The sequence below is a fragment of the Pogona vitticeps genome, chromosome 1 (assembly GCF_051106095.1).
Source record: "Pogona vitticeps strain Pit_001003342236 chromosome 1, PviZW2.1, whole genome shotgun sequence".
Lineage (NCBI taxonomy): Eukaryota > Metazoa > Chordata > Lepidosauria > Squamata > Agamidae > Pogona > Pogona vitticeps.
The window spans coordinates 322037683-322058082 of record NC_135783.1 but is presented as its reverse complement, the minus strand read 5'-3'; the positions used below and the strand labels follow the sequence as shown (position 1 = coordinate 322058082).

General features: G+C 42.9%; 1 protein-coding gene across 1 annotated transcript in view; it reads left to right on the top strand.

Moving 5' to 3' along the window:
- The window catches only part of ALKBH1 (alkB homolog 1, histone H2A dioxygenase), a 36461-nt gene extending 18809 nt beyond the window's left edge, over positions 1-17652 (top strand). The window contains exons 3-6 of the mRNA XM_072986490.2: positions 3114-3276; positions 14159-14249; positions 15033-15226; positions 16632-17652. Of these exons, the coding sequence (XP_072842591.2) occupies positions 3114-3276; positions 14159-14249; positions 15033-15226; positions 16632-17016 (833 nt within the window). The 3' untranslated portion in view covers positions 17017-17652. The remainder of the gene's footprint in view (positions 1-3113; positions 3277-14158; positions 14250-15032; positions 15227-16631) is intronic.
- The last annotated feature ends 2748 nt before the right edge of the window (positions 17653-20400 follow it).

Sequence of the window (20400 nt, the reverse complement as noted above, 5' to 3'; positions counted from 1 at the left end):
GCAGCTGCAGCAGATGAAGTATAAAACCCTTGGTTTCTTGACCCCAGTTGTTTTATCCGACGAAAGGTCTTGGGTCTTCTCTGGTAGGCCCAGTCTAACCCCCCCCCCCCCCCAGGAAAGCTGCCTCCACCTCCAGAGGACTCCCTGGCCTTCCCTGCCACCTATTTCAGTCTCCAAACTGTTAGAATACTTTACCTGATGTTGGTATCATTTAAGCTGCCTCAAAGGACTCTGGGAATCACAGTTCCACCTCAAGGCCAGAAAAAAAAATTGCAGGCAGTCAGGGAACTTCTTTACTCCTGCGGCACAGGAGGAGGAAGGAGAGGCGGGGTGGCTCCGGATCATTCACCGTTGTTCTTGTCTCCTGATAATTCCCTTGGCGGGGTATGCCCCTCTTTTGCTGTGTTCTTGTAGATGTCGTCAGTTTCTCTCTTTCTCTCTCTCTCTCTCTCTTCCCCACCCTAGATCTGGGGTCTTTTCCTCTCTCTTTTTTGGTTATGCTGACAGTGAGCCTCTGCTGCTTTCCAGATTCTTGTCTCTTGAGGACAACATGGCTCTACCTCAGAGAGGGGCAAAATATCTCTGCTAGACCAGATATTTATAAAGGTGATGAATTGCATCACAAAGTGGGATGACAAAGTTTGGTCAAGGTATTGTTACCTGGCAGGCCAAACATGGGAAGCCTGCCTTGTTTTCCATACTGGTAGCAAATTGGAAACAAGGACACAGGTATGCAGAAAGCACTTGTCTTTGCTTTGGAACCATCGTTTTTAAAATCTTTGGACTACAGTATTGTGTCCAAAGCCTGGAAGGCAGCCCATCTAGGAGAAGGAAAACTCCGATTTCAAACCTCCACTGCCTTGTGGCTATATCCACTGATGGAAAAGGCTTCAGTAGTTTACCTCAAGGCAAAATCCGGAGCCAGAGTCCTGGAGGCAGTCCAGGAAGACTCCTGGAGGCTACTCTTGGCCTCAGTAGCAGGCCAGTTTTGTAGACACCTGGTGTGTCAGCAATGCTATGCTGAGTGGTTAACATGGCACAGACTGGAGCATAGCATTGGGCTAAGAGTACGTGTCAGTGCTTCCTTGTGGTTTCTGCCCACCAAAATACTTGTGGTAACTTCAAGGAAAAATATTTGCAGAGAAGTAAACATGCAGGACTGTGTTTCTCTTGGATTATGTTCCTTAGGTTTTTTTAACCATTTGCTTCACAATCTCTCCAGATGTTTTTGGACTGCAACTCTCATAATCCCTTACTATTGTCCATCCAGATTGGACATGATGGGTATTGTCTGTGAAAAACCTCTGGAGGGCTACAGCTGCTTTAGCTCCTTGGCAGAAGAGGGCATGATAAGAAAGAGAAGGTGATGGGAAGAGAAAAGGAGGGAAGTGTACGCTTTGCCCTGCTCACCACAGGGACTCAGAATATGGTTCTTGTTCTTAACGCTCACGTGTCTTTCACCGCACTTCCCCAAAGACAGGCTGCCCACTTGTAGAGAAAGATAACTTTCTTTCTTGAACAGAAAGTAGGCTGGAACTCTGGGAAGCCCTGCAATATAGTTGGCACTGGGGAAAAACATGAGGGGATGTTCCTCTACAACAAGGGTAAGATAAGTACAGTTGTACAATGCTGGCCCTTGAATAATGTACCTTAATGCAGTACTGGTCTGGTTTGTTTTTCATGTCCACATGAAAACGGAGGTGAGATGAAACTGCAAATGCTTACCAATAATAATAATAATAATAATAATAATAATAATAATAATAATAATAATAATAATAATAATAATAATAATAATAATAATAATAATAATACAGTGGTGCCTCGCATAGCGATCACTCCGCATAGCGAAGAAATTGCTTTGCGACGCTGTTTTTGCAATTGCAAAAGCGATCGCATTGCGATGGCCCCTATGGGGGAAATTTGCTTTGTGATGTTCGTGGGGAAGCGATCATCGCAAGGCCCCCATTTTCGGCCAGCTGATCGGCGGGGCTTTGCAATGATCGCGGGTCTCCGCGATCATCGCAAAGCCCCCATTTTCGCACATCTGATCAGCGGTTCCAAAATGGCCGCCCGCCGTTTTGCCTCGCTTTAGAGGCACCGAAAATGGCTGCCGCAATGGAGGATTTTCGCTTAAGGTGAGTTTTGGAGCCCATAGGAACTCATTGAAGGGGTTTCAATGCGTTTCTATGGGCTTTTTAAAATCGCTTAGCAACGAAATCGCTTAGAAGCGATTTTTGCTGCACGGATTAACGTCGCTAAGCAAAGCACCACTGTAGTAGTAGTAGTAGTAGTAGTAGTAGTAGTAGTAGTAGTAGTAGTAGTAGTAGTAGTAATAATAATAATAATAATAATAATAATAATAATAATAATAATAATAATAATAATAATAATAATAATAATAATAATAATAATAATAATAAACAACTCTGAGTTCAAAACTCCACTGCCTTGTGGCTATATCCACAGATGGAAAAGGCTTCTGGAGTTAACCTTGAGCAAAATCTGGAGCCGGAGTCCTGGAGGCAGTTTGTGTAATTCTGTCAACTCCTGCGACGTCGCTGAAACCAGTTGTATTGGCTCTTGCCTTTCCATTGGACTGTTTCAGTGACGTGGAGAGGGGGGATTTGCTGCTTGGGTAACAGCCTATCCTCCATATTATTTTACCCAGGCTTCGTGCCCTGGAGAGGACATTCCAGCTTCTCGTACAGCGTCAAAACACTAGACACTGTTCCAAGTCCTACATACAGAGCACGTTACCATAGTGTCTTGAGACTGAAGGATACCTATGATGAAGGAATCTCTCTGTTCAACCTACACAAGTTTCTTTTTATTATATCCTGAAAGTTCCAAGCAATATTTATTCTTAAATATTTAATATTATTTTTCAACTTTTCCTCAAAAATATTCTTCATCTTCACTGTCTCATCATCATGGTTTAGTAGAATACATTCTGACTTATCCCAGTTTACTTTCAATCCTATTATTTCCTCAAATAATTTTAGATGCTTTTTGATTCTCTCTATCGATTCAATTTGGTTTTTAATTAATAATGCTAGGTTTAACTGTATCTTTCTCCCCTTTTACTCACCCACCTCCATTTTTTCCCCTAGGCTTTATATTTATTCAAGATCCCTTTCTTCCTGGCTGCCAGCGTCACTGGGTAAAGCAGTGTCTAAAGCAATACACCCAGAAACCCAATGTGTGCAATTTGGATATGCACATGTCTCTTAATGAGACCGCTGATCTGTGGGAAAGGAGCCAGCATCAAATGCGGTAAGGCCTGGCATTGATAAAGGGGTTGAGTCACAACAGCCAGTGGATAAAGTGAAAACAATAGTGGTAATTGAACAGTTATTTGGCGCTTTAGTCTTGTGGGAACTGGTCCGGATCTCCTTGGACCAGGTGCTAGAAAGCCATGAGAGGTGGTATTTTTGAGAAAGGACTTTGTGGGAGTGGTAGCATGCATGTTTTCTTTTGGAAGATTTAAAGTCCAGTCACTGGCTGTTCCAGGTAAAGCTGAGAAAAACACCTGCCTGAAATCCTAAAGGGCTGCTCACAATCAGGACAGGCAGTAGAGAGTTAGATGAACTAATGATGTGTTTGGTTATAAGAAAAGTTCCTGTGTTCCTGCGACTGAATTTCTGGGTCAGATCTTTGCCTAGGAGGCCACAAAAACTTGACTTATGATGATAGCCAAGCAAACAGTTTGTCACTGCTTGGTTCCCACTGCTGTGCAAGAGATGAGGTCTTAAACCCAGCCTTGTGTTGCCTGCCAAGGCACTTGGCCAAAGGTCACGGACAAAATCCATCTCAAAGCTTTGACATTGGGGGATTCTTCCCAGGGTTGCACAATGCAGTAACTGAATAAGCTGCAGCCTTCTGTTAGAGTTTAGAGCTAGACAAGGGTGGGGGTGGAAGGCAGTCCCAGCAGTTGTCTTGAGCTTCCAAGACCCTCTGAATACTGTCTCTGTCCACTTTTACATCTCGATGTAGCAATAAGAGGGCTGGGGCCTATTGTTAATGCTTTCTTTCTGAGGTGCTTGGAATGCAGCTGGAAAACAGGTGCATCCTTATTCTAAGGTTTAGCTGTAGAAACTGGAGTAGAGATTGCCCTGTGCTTCCAAGGAGCTCAATATGTTTTGAAGTGCAATACAAACAACAGGTCATTCCTGGTTCCTCTCCAGTGCCAAGGTTTAGAGACAGATTCAGGCTTATTGCCCTTGCAAAAGGGTAGTGAGGAGCCTCTTCATGGTCTCTGTGAATGCATACAATAGGATTCTTTTGCACCTGCACAGAGGTTCTCTGAATCTTCCAGAGCTTTAGTGCGCGTTCACCAGGACCACTCCCTCAGTGCACATGCTCCGTCCATACTGTAAAGTGCTACAGTACCTTTTTTGCCGCTGCTGACATCTCATCTCTCAATGAGCAGAACTCCGTTCATCGCTTTTTATTTACTATTATTCCCACCCTTCGGCTTCTTCATTTTCCATTCTTTGTCCATAGTGAATTATCCTTTTTAAAAAGAGAGAGAGAAAGAGAGACTTCTATTTTTCCCTTCCATCGCTTCTTTCGCCTCCCGCCATTTTCTGGTTTCTTAGGGCCCATTCAAGAGGTGCGCTTCTTGCCCCAACAAGGTCCCTCTCTCAGACAGCAGTTCACAGTGCCTCTTCCGTTTAGGAGAGGCACATCAGACTATTTAATGTCAGGCCTGGAAAAACCTCACTAAGCCAGCACTGGAACTTCACCAGCAGCACCTCAGATCTTTCCTTCGGGAACACTCTCAAGCCTCCCTGGTCATGAACTATGGAATCAACTTTAATTTCTCAACCCCATGGACCACCCCACCTGCCTCTCCAGTGTTGCCTTCACCTACATTGAGGTTGGCACAGCCCAAGTCTAAGTCAGCCTCTAAACTGAAATTTGCATCATTGCAAAGAAGTTGAACTTTAAAATCAACCCTGACCATGGCTGAATCGCCTAAGACGTCGAAGAAAATGAAAAAATCCTCTTGAGTTATCAGTTCGCAAAAGCAAACAACAGTGCAACCATCAGTCAACAGGGCCACTTTATTGTCCCCAATCCTGGAGGAGCTGCAGCAAGATACAGTCTACCTGGACTCCCTATCAAGAGATGAGGAGTTCCCCCTTCCATAATCTGACCATGCACTATCCTCTGCATTCAGCCAATTGCCTGTATTGAGAAACACCTCATCTGAGGACACTGCAGTTTGCATTCAGCTCATGTGAGCCCCAGGTTATCACCACCCCAATACCAAACACAGGTGGATAACTTTCAGGAACTCTCCTCCAGAGAGGGCTCACCGCTCCCTTCCCTAATATTGAGACCAAGCAGGCATCATACCAAACACCATCTATATTCCAACTTAGAGAACCCTCAACCATGTTCAGTATCAAAGTGACCACACCACTCCATGCCGACACAGGCCTGAGTTCCAAAAACCACTGCCACTTTATCCCAGGTCTTCATTGGTATAAGTTAAGACTACCTACAAAGGACCTCCAGCGTCTCTTCTCGACACCACTCCGAGTCACCCACCATGACAATCCACGTCACACTCATCCATACAACCTCCTCCTGACCCAGCCTATGGGATGGGCAGGTCTAAGCATAGTCACCTCTCCCTCCCACTGGATGATGCTCATCTTCCACCTCAGACATCATTTTCCCTCTACAGAGGACTTATACTGTACCCCTCTCCAGGACTATCTCACCCAGTCCCTGACACTGAGGTCTCTGACTCCATGCCAGATTTTGACGCTGCAGATACTTATGCTTCCTTGCCTTCTGAAGACTTTTCATCCTATTTCCAACTTGTCTTCCACGTACTGAAAGTCATCTATCTAAAGGTTGACAAACCGCCTCCAGCCAAGTCTGATAGGGTCTACAAGGACATTAACCAGGACCAGGTCTCACCTCTCCATCTTGGCTTTATTCCTCCTGTACTGAAACTTATCAAGGAGTCCTGAAACAAGCCCTTCTGTGTTCCTCAAATCTCCAGGCAACTGGCAAATCTATAAAACGCATGGAAATGACACCATTTTTTGTCCAAACATTCACTTCCTAATTCAACCATTGTAGATGCTACAGAGAATAGAGCCTGGAATCCGCTCCAGCTCTACCCCCAATAACTATGAGGGCTGAAAGATAGCCATCAGATGCCAGGTCTACTCCTTAGCCGCCTTTGCTCTTCAGGTGGCCAATTACCTGGCAGCGATAGGGGCCTATCACCATCACCTATGGAATTAAGCCCTTCCAATCCTCAAGCCAGCACCTGAGGACCAATGGTTTAGAGGCCTCTCTCTTCAGTACTAAGCTGTGACCTTGACATGACAAGAAATAATTACTGCATTCCATGTGGTGGATGCAGCATCCAATCATATGGCCACATTACAAAGACCTGCATGACTCAGATCTGCTGGCCTGTCAGAAGACTCAAGATCCCATACTGACTACCTACCATTTGATTGTGTCAGGCTCTTCAACAACAACAACAATAAAAAGACAACATTTTGGACAATCTGCAGAAGATGAGAAAAACAGCCAGGTCATACAACATACAATACTACTATTACCCACCCCATAATCAATGGTGCCGTCAGTACATTACCAACAATACACACCTTCAGTAGATAGGCAGGGGCAGCAACTACGATCTTCATCATTCTTCTCCCTTTTCTAGCAATTTCACAGGCAGTGCTCATGCCAGTTCACGAGGCAGTCTGAGGGGGGGAAAAACAAGCAGAACCTTTGACTTTCTGTTTCCTCAAATCTGCCTGCACCACACTGTCATCCCTGCATACCACATATCTCACACCATTCCTGTCCACATGGACCCACATCACTATGGACCCTTGGGTCCTCTCCATCATCAAAGTCAGGTATACAATTGAATTCTCCTCTCTAACAGCCACAGAAGTCTTCAGAATGCCATCAGTCCTGTCATTTCTACACACACTAGTCCAGGATTCTACTCCCGCTAACTTCACTATCTCCAAGAAAGATGATGAACTCCAACCCATTCTGGACCTGCATCACCTCAACCTCTATATTGTCTCAAGGTCACATTGAACACGTGGTCACATTGGAAAACATCATTCCACTCCTCCAACAAGGAGACTGCTTCAGGGCTATAGGTTTGAGGGATGCTTATTTCCATATACAGTGGACCCTCTACATACGGAATTAATCTGTATTGGAATGGTGGCTGCAGGTTGAAAAGTCTGTGCATTGAGTCTCCATTGACCTACAACGCATTGAAAACCAATTAATGCCGTAACCGGCCATTTTTGTTCCATTTTTGTTCCATTTTGTTTTTTGTTTTTTTCTGGTCTGTAGGTTGAGTCTCCGGCTGCAAGTCGAACCTAAATTTTGCGGCCAGAGAAGTCTGTAACTCAAAAAGTCTGTAACTCAAAAAGTCTGTAAGTCGAGGGTCCACTGTAAGCATTCATCCAGACCATCGCAAATGCCTCAGGTTTGCCCTCCACAACTCCACCTATTAGTACAAAGCCCTCCCCTTCAGCCTTTCTACCACGCTGAGGGTCTTCACAAAATGTATGGCACCTATAGTCACTTACCTACATCTCCATAGAGCTATTGGTTTCCCCTGCGTCAACGACTGGTTGCTTGTTGCCAGCTCCCACAAGAAAGCCTTATTCAATGTCCAGCTCACCTTGTCCCTTCTAGCAGATTTGGGTCTTCAGGTAAACCTGTTCAAGTCCACTCTGGAACCTTCTATATACCGTGTTTCCTCAAAAATAAGAAACTGTGGAAATAAAGGCAGACTAGAACACATGTGGATCTCTTGCCCCAAAGTGGAAATGTGTTGGCGGGAAATAATTAAATGGATAGAAACATTGTTGAATCAAAAAATAATTTTTTAAATGCTTTGTTATTATTTTCAATATTTAAGGATGGAAATGAAAAATTATTTAATAAAGACCTAATTACACATCTTACTGGTGCAGCAAGAGCTGAAATTACACAAAACTGGAGAAATGCTCAAGATCTTTCAGTACAAAAATTTGAGAACAGAATCTGGCAAATGGTCCTGATGGAAAAGTTGACCAATCAAATTAAAATATATAGAGGGGAAACAAAAATAAGATAAATTTAAGAAAACCTGACAACCATTATTAACATGTGGAATTAGCTCAAGGAAAGAAAAATGTGAAATGGGAAGTAATTTGGATGCTGGCATGTAATATTTTAAAAGAATTAAGTATGTTAAAATATGAACTAGTAGATAGATGTGTAAAGAAAGATAATGTGCTAACAGATTGTGTAAGTAATGTGATAGTATTGTACTACAATTCTAACATACATTGTCATAATATGGGCATTAATAAAATTTATAAAAAGAAAAAAATCTTCTGGTTGCTGCACAGTGGTGGAGGGCGGGGTTTCACTTAACTGGGACTTATTTTTGGGGTAGGGCTTATATTACGAGCATCATGAAAAATCATACTAGGGCTTATTCTCAGGTTAAGTCTTATTTTTGGGAAAACAGGATAGGAGCCACTATGAATTCACAACATGCTCAAGCCTTCCTCCTGGAGAGAAGAACAAAATATCATGCCCTAGTAAACCTTTTCCAGACCCATACCACTGTCACGACCCATCATACCTACTTGGCCTCATGGCCTCTACTACTTTGGCTATTCTATATGCCTGCCTGAAAATGCAGTCTCTCCAAGCATGATATCTGACTCTGTTTGACCCACTTGTCAATCACCCTGCTAAATACCTCAGGGTTACAGAAGAATTGGCACAACTCACCTGGTAGGACACTGCTCACTATACAGATCACCACAAGCCAGCCCCACCAGATGAGGGGACATTGCAGCAACTTCAAAATACATGACCTGTGGTCTCCCACAGAATGACAGTTCCATATCAACCATCTGGAGTGAGATGCCATCATCAAAGCCTTTCAAGCTTTTGACAACCTGCTTGTAGGGTAAGAAGCGTAGATCACCACAGACAACACAATTGTCCTCTTTTATATGAACAAAGAGGGCAGAACCCACTCTTTCTCTTTGCGTCGCCATAGAACTTTGAGAGTGGTGCTATGATCGCAATATTGTTCCAGTGCAGTCCACTTCTGCTAGTGTGGAAGACAATGCTCTAGCAGACTATTAGAACAGGCTCTATACCTGCAACAAGTGGTCTTTGGAAAGTTCAATGTTTCGCCAACTGTGTCACAGACGGGGCACCACAGCAGTAAACATCTTTGCTACTACTGTGAACACAAATAGAACCACTACTGCTGTAGAGCAGGGATTGGCCCTGGCTGGCTTAGAGACAACACTATTTTACCTACCCTGTTCGCATTGCCCTCCAGTGATCTCAAGCACTTCTTGCACTCCCTTGATGTCCATTGGACACTGGCATTCTATGTCTTTCATACTTCCTTTTTCTGCTGATCCAAGAGGCTCTTTATCAGCTCCCGTGGTTCCAAGGATCCCCAATTTCTTCTCAAACTGTCTCTTGGCGGATTGTGACTACAATTCATCTAGCCTACGATCTGGCTCACAACCCCTTACTGGGTCCTGTGAAGGTGCATTCAACGAGAGCCATTGCTATACTCACAGCCTTTCTCAGAGGGGTGAGCTTGCCAGATATCTGTAAAGCTGCCACATGGTCCAAACCTTCCACATTTGCCACCCACTGTAGACTTGATGTCTGCACCAGGGCAGATGCGGCATTTGGTAGAGCAGTCGTGGCATCCATCTTTCCGTGACAGCCCACCATCCAGTAAGTCAGCTTGCTTGTCATCCTATTGTGTGTATTCACAGAGAATGTGAAGAAGAAAGTGAGGTTACCTACCTACATCTACCTACCTGTTCTTGCCTACCTGTTCTTCGAGTGGCCATCTGTGAATTCACACATCCTTCCCGTCCTCCCATCTGTTTGCCATATATGTCTTGTGTTTATTTGACAGTGACGGATTTCTCATCAGGAACTGAGGCACTCTCCAGTACAGGCGGAGCATGTGCACCGAGGGGGTGGTCCTGGTGAACATGCACTAAAGCTCTAGAAGATTCTGAGAACCTCTGTTCAGGCACAGAAGAACCCTATTGTGTTGATTCACAGATGACCACTCAAAAAAACAGATATAGGTAGGTAACCTCTCTTTTCAAGTGGAACTGTAGAAAATGCTGTTGAAATATATATGTCATGCTTCATGTCTGTGCCTTACAGTTAAATAGGTTAATAACTATGAGACAGTTGAATGAAATGAGATAGACGTGAGAAATAGATTTCAGTTATTCTAGATTTATCAGTTTTTCTAGCTTGAAAGGAATATTTCTAAATAGTACGGAACTTGGTTTTTTAATTAAGCATTAAAAGATTGTGAATAAGAAATAATATTTGCACACAGTAGGTTTCAAGTATAGAAAACATTCCTCTATCTTTTATCAAAAATTATTATTGCTGTTTTACTGGGCATCATAAACCAAGAACTGGGACATCTATGGTGTTTTCCACCCACAGCATTACTTTCTAGCAGCCATTTCCACTGAAGCTCTTCCACAAACACACATATACCTGCGGCTCCTTTACAACGACATATAACACAGCAAAGGAATTGTGAGAAATGTGCGGCCCATGTATGTGTGTGATCTCACTCTCACATGATGTGGCATAATGGATCTCTCTGTAGCTGAATCTCTCTTGAAGAATAAAGTGACAGTGTAGAGATTTCCAGTTATGAGGAGGTTGGCACAAGTGGACCCCATAACTGACTCCTCAACCCAACCCCACATCCACAAGTGCCTGTACTGCCTGTTCTACTGACGAAGGCCCAGGAAACCAAGTCTGATTCCCGAAGCAGTGAGAAACTGGGACTGGTGGTGACAACCATTCCTGTGAAAGACGTATTATACCTAAATCACCTATTTAGGCGATTTAGGTATAATAAGGGTTATACTTATTATACCTGGTTGAAGCAACAGAGATGGATATTTTAACTGAAGTATTAAAAGACAAAGAAATTGCTGAGGCTAGAAAAAAGTGGGAACCTTTGTGTAATTAGATGAGAGATGAGAACATGAATGGGTTAAAATTATGAGAAAGAAAATATAAGATATAATTTTAGATTTTGAAGACTTAGGAAAAATGGTAAAATAAGTGTGAAATAAGCTTAGTAAGAAAACATATCAACAAATGTAATAATATATACTGTTCCCTGTCATGTTCTGCATTTTTATTTACCCCAATACCCTGATCTAAATCCCCTTGCCTATGATCTTCCCTTACCCAATGAAAAATGAATTAAAAAAAAAATTCTAAAACTTTCCTATAACTCTAGGGTGTGGTAACAGTAAATAGTTGCAACTGTGAGTGTAATTGCCCTTCTAAGTTTTAAAGTACAAAGTAAGGATGATTGTTGTCCCATTGTCTCAGTAAGATCATTTAAAAGTTGTTTTTAAATGATCTTACTGAGACTGGACTGCTTGTTATGAGCAACCATTTTCAGAGCTGAAAGGGTTATGTGCCAGATTTTATCCTAGCTTGGTCTCTTTTCCCCAGCCATGGAGGATAGAAATGAATGTGATCTTGGTTCCAGTTCAGACCAAAATAATATTGCAGAGTCTGGTAGCTGGAAGAAATGTTAACAGCTTTATTAAGCCATTTCCTGACATGCCAGAGCAAAGTGCTGCACTAGCACTTTCATCCGAGGAGAAAGCAAGCCTATAGCATTCAGAGTTTGCACTGGGCTTTAAAATATGTGATTAAGGCTGGATAAAACCAGTAAATGCTTCTTTAGGTTAGTACAGTTGGTAAATCTAGACTTTTAGAGTAATGATTATGAAAACCTCAACTAGATGATTGTATCTCATCTCCACTTTCCAACTATAGTATAAATTTATTTAGATGAATTTCTTGTATTTCTCTTTTGGGGACAATGTGTCTAGGGCCCTGTTCTGCATGTTTTTCCTGACAAGTAGGCTGGAAGCACATCTTGCCGTAGAAAGCAGCATATTAGAGCCAGTTTCTCATGTCCTGAGGAAGAAAGTGATACTATGGCAGTAGACAAGATTCAGAGCTGAAAGGGCTGCCATAGCAGCCTACGAAATAAGCTGTCAAATGTGTTCTGGTGTTTACATGGTAAATGTCAGTTAATTGATTGCTTGGAATTTTGATGGAGGAGGAAACATTCACATTCCTCAGTGAAATTATCGTGGGAGGAGAGAACTTTATCCTTTCTGCTCAGACTTACAACCACTTCATGTGGTCGCTCCTACAGTTCACAAGGGTTTTGCAAATGCATCTTAACTTTCATTTGCCTTGATTACCAGTGCGCTGCTCAAATATTCTGGTGTTTTCCAACCAGACCTGCAAGATCTCTGTATTCTGCCTCCCACTTACCCAGCTCTGCCAGTGTTCTTTCAGTGCTATTGAGTCACTGGTTTTCCATAAATTATAACCAGAATTACAATTGACTTTATACACTATGGGGAGTTTTCTGGGTTATTTTCTGTGTGACTCCCATTCTGTTCAGCCATATAAATAGGTGGAACATAGTTGCTGTGGCATGAGAAAGGTTATTAGAAGTTTGGCTCATATTTACTGTAACTTTCAATAGCACATGGTTTTTTCACCTTATTTTTATTGCCTTTTTAATTAGTATTTACAAGGTTTTCCCTCAACTATTTGTCTTTGTACAACACGTAGAAAGCTATAGGGATTTTATAGGAGTATGACTAATTATAATAAATATGACCTAGTCAGTTGATTCAGTGATTGATTTGAATGTTTTGAACTGAGAGGACTGTGGTCCCTCTTTAAGGTGTCTGACTCTGTCATTGATTTGAAATCAAATATTGCAGAAACATAACAGGTATCAGTAGGATACCTTTCTTGTATTTTTTCAGTGATAAGAGTAGGACCCCTTATCTGCAGGATCAGTATTGCTGATTCACTTATCCATGGTCTGAAAACACTGTATTGTATTAAAAATGTTAAAAGAAATAAATCCTTTTTAAAAAAATAGCATATTTTACCAGAACTGGCCAGTACAAGGAGTCCCTGCCTACTATGAATTCTTGTTCTCTTCTGGTTTTTCTTCTTACCAGTGTGATTCCCAATACATCCCTTTGCGCAGCCATCTCCTTTCCTTGCCTGAGGGCAGCTCCCTTCCCTTTGTGCAGGCATCTCCCTTCACACCACGCCATGCAGGCGGCGCCTTTCCCTTCCCTTTACACAGCCGCCTGCTTTCCCTTCACTTGGGCAACTCATCCTCCTCCCCAGGTTCGGCTTTTGGCCCACTCCCTGGAACCTTCAGTCACAGACAGGTGGGCGGGATCCCTCCTTCTCTGCCGCTCATCTCATGAGAAAGCAGGGCTGGAAAGGGCAGCTCTTGCCCCTGGTGGCTTGGCCCTTTCACCTGCTGCCGCTGTGGGAGGTAGGTGGAGGAGTGTGGGGCTGGCCTGGGCCACTTCTTGTTAGTGCAGCAACAATGGGGGCATTTACTATAATCTGCATTTTTTAGGATCCGCTGAGACTTTGAACCAATCCCTCAATGGATATTGGGGTTCTACTGTATTGTCATGTGCTAGCCTACCATGAATGTTAATAGACAATTCTGTTGTGAGACTGCAATGAAATTACTTTTATTTATTCTAGATTCATCCATGCTATTTTGTCACAATAAGAGTAACACAGTCTTATGGCACCATTAAGACTAACCAGTTTTATATCAGCATAAGTGTTCGCAGATGTTGCCTATCTTAGCAGATTCATGGGAATTTTAAGAGGCAGTTTGTTCTCCCAATAAGAGCAGCTTAACTTTCTATTAGGTGTTTTTTCATAAACATTAATTATTCCTTTGTATAATTGTAAATAGATAGACCTCCCAATCAAGGAGATGTTGATCTTGCTCATTTTTTCTTTTTCCTTCCATAATTCCATCTTACATTTCTGAAATATTTGTGTGTTAAGTTTCTTTTAAGCAGGTTCTTCAAATCACTGTAGTTTATGCTTTTTATAATTTCATTGGTGGAGTAATTGCTGAAAATGCAACATAGATCAGAATACAGTATACTCATTGACACAAATAGCTACAAGAGCCAATGAAAGTAGGCTTAGTATTTTTAAATGAAATGGTTTCTGTTTTATTTTCTATTTTTAGAAACAAACATTCCAGCAAATGGGAGCCAAAAAGTTTACTGGAGAAGCTGCGTTGGGTGACTTTGGGTTACCATTATAATTGGAATTCAAAGGTATTCACAGGCAACAAAACCTCTTAGCAGTGTGTAATAGTAAGATAATATATTAGCAAATGTTTGCTGATTTTATTTTCGATATAGTTAAGAAATTTATGTACAAGGCCACATTATAGACTTTCTGACATAGACACCATAGATTAGTAAAGATTTTCAAAGTCAAATTGTTCAAATCAGATTGCAGACCTGAATGAGAGGGAAGAAGCAGTGTCTATCAGTATACTGCAGACATGTTAACCAAATGAGCCCATAGCTTTCTCTGCTTATTGTCAGGCCTTATTAAGAAATCCATCTATTACCAGTCTTCTCTTCAGAAAAACTGAGTGAAGCAGGCTGAGGAACCTAATTCAGGGAAACTTGCCTGGAGGTATTTATGAGAAAGATTTCAAGCACAGTTAACATAATGAGGAGTCCTCCTGTAACTATGTAGAAACTGTTTATCATCCTCTGTGAAATATCATCTTAGTTTTGTTATTGAGTATCTAATTCTGCAAAATAATTATTTTAGCAAAACAAAAACAAAAAAACCACTCAACCTAACATGTTGGAAAGATCTAGATCCAGTATGTATATCCTGTATACATCTTATGAATGTTACACTTAGATAGGCAATAGAGGAAGTTGATTACTACCCATCTCCTCCAGCTTGAACAATTAGATATCAAGTTCTAGGATTTTCAGCCAGACATGGGCATAAAATTCACTTTAGGTGATCACCGGATGTCATGAGTTAGTTTTGTAAACTGAGAATTCCACTTACAGGTTTTCTTCCTTCAACAGAAATATTTACCTGATCACTACACTCCCTTTCCACCAGACCTGACTTTTCTCTCAAAGCAAGTGGCTAAAGCTTGTGGGTTTCCAGACTTCCGGGCTGAAGCAGGAATTTTAAACTACTATCACCTTGACTCATCTCTAGGGATACATGTAGATGAATCTGAGCTGGACCATACTCAACCCCTTTTATCATTCAGGTGAGCCACTGAAGGGATGTTTCCCTCTACCTTAATGTACCGTATTTTTCGCACCATAAGACACACTTTTTTCCCACAAAACGGGGGGGGATGGAAAGTCTGTGCGTCTTATGGAGCGAAGAAAACATTATATTTTCCTGTTTTCTTCTCCTAAAAAATTGGTGCATCTTATGGAAAGGTGCGTCTTATGGAGTGAGAAATACGGTATCTCCTATCCTCCAGGCTTCGTGCCCTGGAGAGGACACTCACGTACAGCGTCAAAACACTAAACACTGTTCCAAGTCCTCCATACAGAGCACGTTACCATAGTCTCTTGAGACTGAAGGATGCCTATGATGATGATGATGATGTAGAAGACCAGAATTCTTGCAGTAAATATGGTTTTTCAGATGTGAAGATCAGAATTGCAGGTGGCAGCAGACTAGAAGCCAGAATAGCAAAGTTGAGTTGCTGAAATGTGTGAGAGCCAAAATAGCAGAGCCAGTATCCTGTTGGATTTTTGGTGTGTGGAACAGAAGTTGTGGAAACAGCTACAAAGTGCAATTCATGTTACAGGCATCTTGCCAAATAACCACAGGCACTTCCATAGCTTCCATTCTATGCACCAGAATTCCAGCAGGATACTGGCCTAGATATCCTTTCTGTTTATATTGTACTCTTTCTCCATGTACTATTGGACTCCTCTCCGCATCCCACTTTCCTCTCACCAGTCTGGTGAAGTAGTTTAGGCTGAAAAATAGTACACCTCATCTACGACATCAAGTTGATTTTTGCTTGGTCACATACTTTGTACTTGATTTTTTTTGTCTGGGTTATCTAAGTGGAGCAAAACCTCAAGGAGAGACTAGAGTTCAAAGCAGAAGAGTCCTCTTCTGGTGAACAAGGAAGAGGGACTTGTAGCACTTAAACATTATTTAACCTTTTATATGGGAAAGGTTATTTCCATTGCTGAGCTGATGTGGACAGGAAAGCTTGAAGGTCTTGTACTAGAACAATTACTGGAGAAACCATCACCCCTTCCAGGTTTTTCATTTCAGATTGCAGCCTCTCTGGCTGGGTTTTGGGGAAAAAATACACGGGGTGCGGGGGAAGCAACTGATATTCATGTATAGTTTGGGCCTGATAATAACAATGACATTCCGACACAACTCTGTTAGACTATAGGATTTTTTTTGTGGCTATAGGATTTTTCAGGGCAGAGAGTGGTTAAGGGTTGAACAAGGTGAGTGTTGCTGCATGAACATTTATGTCATAACAACAAGAAGCACTATGATATGGCCTTGGGGTTTCATAGGCAATAATTTGCAGTTAACTTGCATGAAGCTTATTAAGAAAAGTAGAATTATTCTTCTCAATATTTGTACATATTACTAATTTCCTTCTCCGTTTTCTTTTCTCTTTTCAGTTTTGGGCAGTCATCCATTTTTTTGCTGGGGGGCCAGAAACGAGATGAAGCCCCTGTGGCCATGTTCATGCATAGTGGGGATGTGATGGTCATGTCTGGCTTCAGCCGTCTGCTGTACCATGCAGTCCCCAGGATTCTGCCCAACCCAGAGGGGAAGCCATTGCCTTCTTGTATGGAACTACCTCTCCCTGCTAACCTTCCAGCAGACTCTGTTATTCAGCCCTGCTCCCAAGAGGACTGGCAAGTGTGTGCCAGATACCTGCAAACATCCCGTATTAACATAACTATCAGGCAGGTGCTGGCTGAAAGTCAGAGCTTCCCAGCTGAAACTGAGACAAAAGAAGAACAGTCAGTTACTATAAGCTCTTATCAGGAAGAACACTGAAATAAAAATGTACAAGTAATATCAAGAGCTAATACCTGCACGCTACTTTTTCCTTCAACATGGAGTATGTTGCTTTCAATCCAGTTGAGTAAATCTATTCAGACATACGGACCACTGACAAATAGTGGAAGGGATATGTCACTGTGGTAATGGATCACCGATTCTGAAAATAAGTCCCAAACTGCATGAACTTTATAGTCAAAGTACTGAGTCCAATCAGGAGATTAAATGTTATTTTCTTCTAAGGTCTCTCCAAGGTCACACCAATTTTGTGTCACTCTGATGTTATATTATTCCAATTGTCTGTCCTTAGTAACAAATCCACTAATCTCCATTATTCTCATTAGAAGCATCTAGTAGCCTATGTTTAGGTATTTGTGAGTTAACATGGATGAATATAAAATATATTCCCCTGTAGATATCTTGATACACATTTCTTTATGGTGTCAGAAAGGAGGCACTGGCTTTAAAGGCACAGCAGTTCCTTCTGTAGCCGAGGGCATGGTCTGAAGGCAGGTGATGCAGTAATCTTGCTGGAATTAAGCTGGTCTCAGTCTAGTCAATTGATTGCAGAGGAAGCCACCTGCAGACCACAGAGGAAATGTTACAAATAATAAACCACCTTTTAAATCAAAATGAGCCTCTAATGGCATTTTGTTTGCATCACTGTAATGTGACTTTCCTGAATGCTTCTTCCTGATGTATAGGGACCTGCTATGTGCTTTGCAATATGTTTAGTTCCTTTCTGACTGATGCTTGTGAGTGTGATGGTATTTTTATTTAAGACACCTTCCTCTCCTGGAGGAAAATAATTAGGGATCATCTAGTGATTTTTCTATTCAAGATGTCCTTTCCTTCCCCTTGCCTCTGAATACTAAAAACCACCCTATTTCATCAGCATCAAGCCATTTGGCTGCCTGCATAATGCAGTCTTTGCAGCCTGCCTCCTCTAGGAGCAGATGGAAAAGAATGACTTTACAAACAAGAACAATGAAGTTGTAGATGAAGCACCCAGAACGAAAATTAATCAGCGACTATCTCTATTGCCCAAAAGGTAAATATATTGAAACAAATAAGGACAACACAGTCTTCTATGCCCATCTGTTTTAGGATCCCAACTTCCCTATCTGGTTTTTTAATGCATTTTTAATTGCCAGAGTGCAGTGCTCTGTCCCAGGGGTGTTTTGTCGCACTTTTCCCATGAATAAGCTTACTCTGTTTTAAATTAAAGATCCATATCTGTCTTGAAGAGCTGTTTTCTCCCCCCCCCCTCCCCGTTAGTTCTGCGGTATTGTTCCCAGTGCTTTGAGCAAGTCTGTCACCTTTTCCTTCAGGCTTTATTTGGCTCTGCTGTTCCTGATATCCCCCAGCAAAATAAGGAGTGTGTACTGGCTTCTGCATGGCTAAACTCTGAGAACATTCTGCCAAGATCTTCTGCACCCTTGTGATGTCAGTTAGATTTTCTCCAGAATTGATACCCTTTTTTTCAAAGGTTAGGCACATTCTCGGTTCTCGGGGACTTCAACATTCACACGGAGGCTGAGGTTTTCGGCCCAGCTTATGAGTTCTTGGAAGCCATGGCTTCCTTGGACTTGACCCAGCAAGTCAATGGTTCTACCCACATGGGCAGCCATATGCTGGATCTGGTCTTTGCTGCTGAGAGAGTGTGTTCCGATGGTGGCTGACTTGGTATCGGACCCCTTGTCATGGTTGGATCACCACCCAATTAAATGCAGTCTCTCAGTGGCACTTTCCTCCCACGGGGAGTGTGGACCCATTAAGATGGTTCGCCCGCACAGGTTGGCACTCCTATCAATGCTCTGGTGGATGGCTGGTACACCGTTGCTACCAGGGCGGTCGACACAATCGCACCTAAACGCCCTCTCCGCCGACAAGCCCGACCAGCTCCCAGGTTTAACCAGCTGCTGAGGGCCATGAAGCATAATCGGAGAAGGCTAGAGAACATTTGGAGAAGGGCCCCAACGGAAATTAATTTTTAAAACTACCGGGATCGCATCTAACCTTTACCTAGCTAGGGTAAAGGTTGCTAGAAGAGCATTCTTCACTGACCAGATAAGCGAAGCTCACAACCAGCAGGTGGAACTTTTCCATATAGTACACGATCTATCCGGAGTTGGTCACAGTGAAAGACCTCCCTCCAGTATTTCTTGTGACCAATCTGCGGCATTTTTAAAATTTAAAGTAGAAGCCATCTGCTGGGCTCTTGATCCTTTTCTACAGACAGTAAATCAATACATCATCTTGCCCGGCGAGATGAACTTGCTTCCAACCTGTGACGTCCACTGAGGTGGACATGAGGTTGTGCGCTATTGTGCCACCACCTCCTCTTTAGACCCTTGTCCGGCCTGGTTCATCAAAGCAGCCAAGCCACTAACAACAGAATGGGCCACCGCAATAATTAATGGGTCTCTCCAGGAGGGTATGGTTTCCCCTGCCCTCAAGGAGACACTCATTAGGCCCATTAGAAAGAAAACTAATTTGGCAGCGAACGAAACTGGAAATTATAGGCTCGTCGCCAATGCTTCTTGAGTAAAGTGGTTGGGAAATTGTAGGCTCGTCGCCAATGCTTCTTGAGTAAAGTGGTTGAAAAGGTGGTGGCCGATCAGCTCCAGGCCCTCCTGGAGGAAATTGATGCCCTTGATCTGTGCAAGTTGGGTTTCAGGACGTAGCATGGTACAAAAATAGCATTGGTCGCCCTGCAGGATGACCTCCTGAGGGAGGACAACAGGGGCAATATGCCCTTGTTTGTCCTTCTCGATAGCTCAGAGCCTTTGATACCATCGACCACGGTATCCTCCTGGGGTGGCTCTCCAAGTTGAGGATCAGTGGCTTCACTTTGGCGTGGCTCCGTTCCTTCTTGGAGGACCGTCCCCAGAGAGTGCAGCTTGGCGAGATGACTTTCACCCTGTGGACCTTCAATTGTGGGGTTCCACAGGAGTCGATCTTCTCGCCAATGCTATTTAATATTTATAGGAGGCCACTGGGCGATGTCATCTGGAGTTGTAAGGCCCGGTGTCATCAATACGCTGATGACACCGAGCTGTACCTCTCCTTTTTTTCCTATTGCAGTGGATGGGGGATGAACGCTGCTTGGGGACCATTCTGGAGTGGATGAGGGCAAATGGACCGAGGTTGAATCCGGCTAAGACGGAAATCTTGTGCATGGGCGGCACTGCGTCAATGGATTGGGAAACTCCCTCTCCTTTGGGGGAGTGACTCTTCCCACGAAGAGTGAGGTTCACAGCTTGGGCATCTGCCTGGACCCGGATTTCACCATGGAAACACAGGTGGCATCTGTGGTCCCAGCAGTGCTCTCTACTACTGCAGTGCTCTCTACATGGGGCTACCCTTGAGGCTGATGCA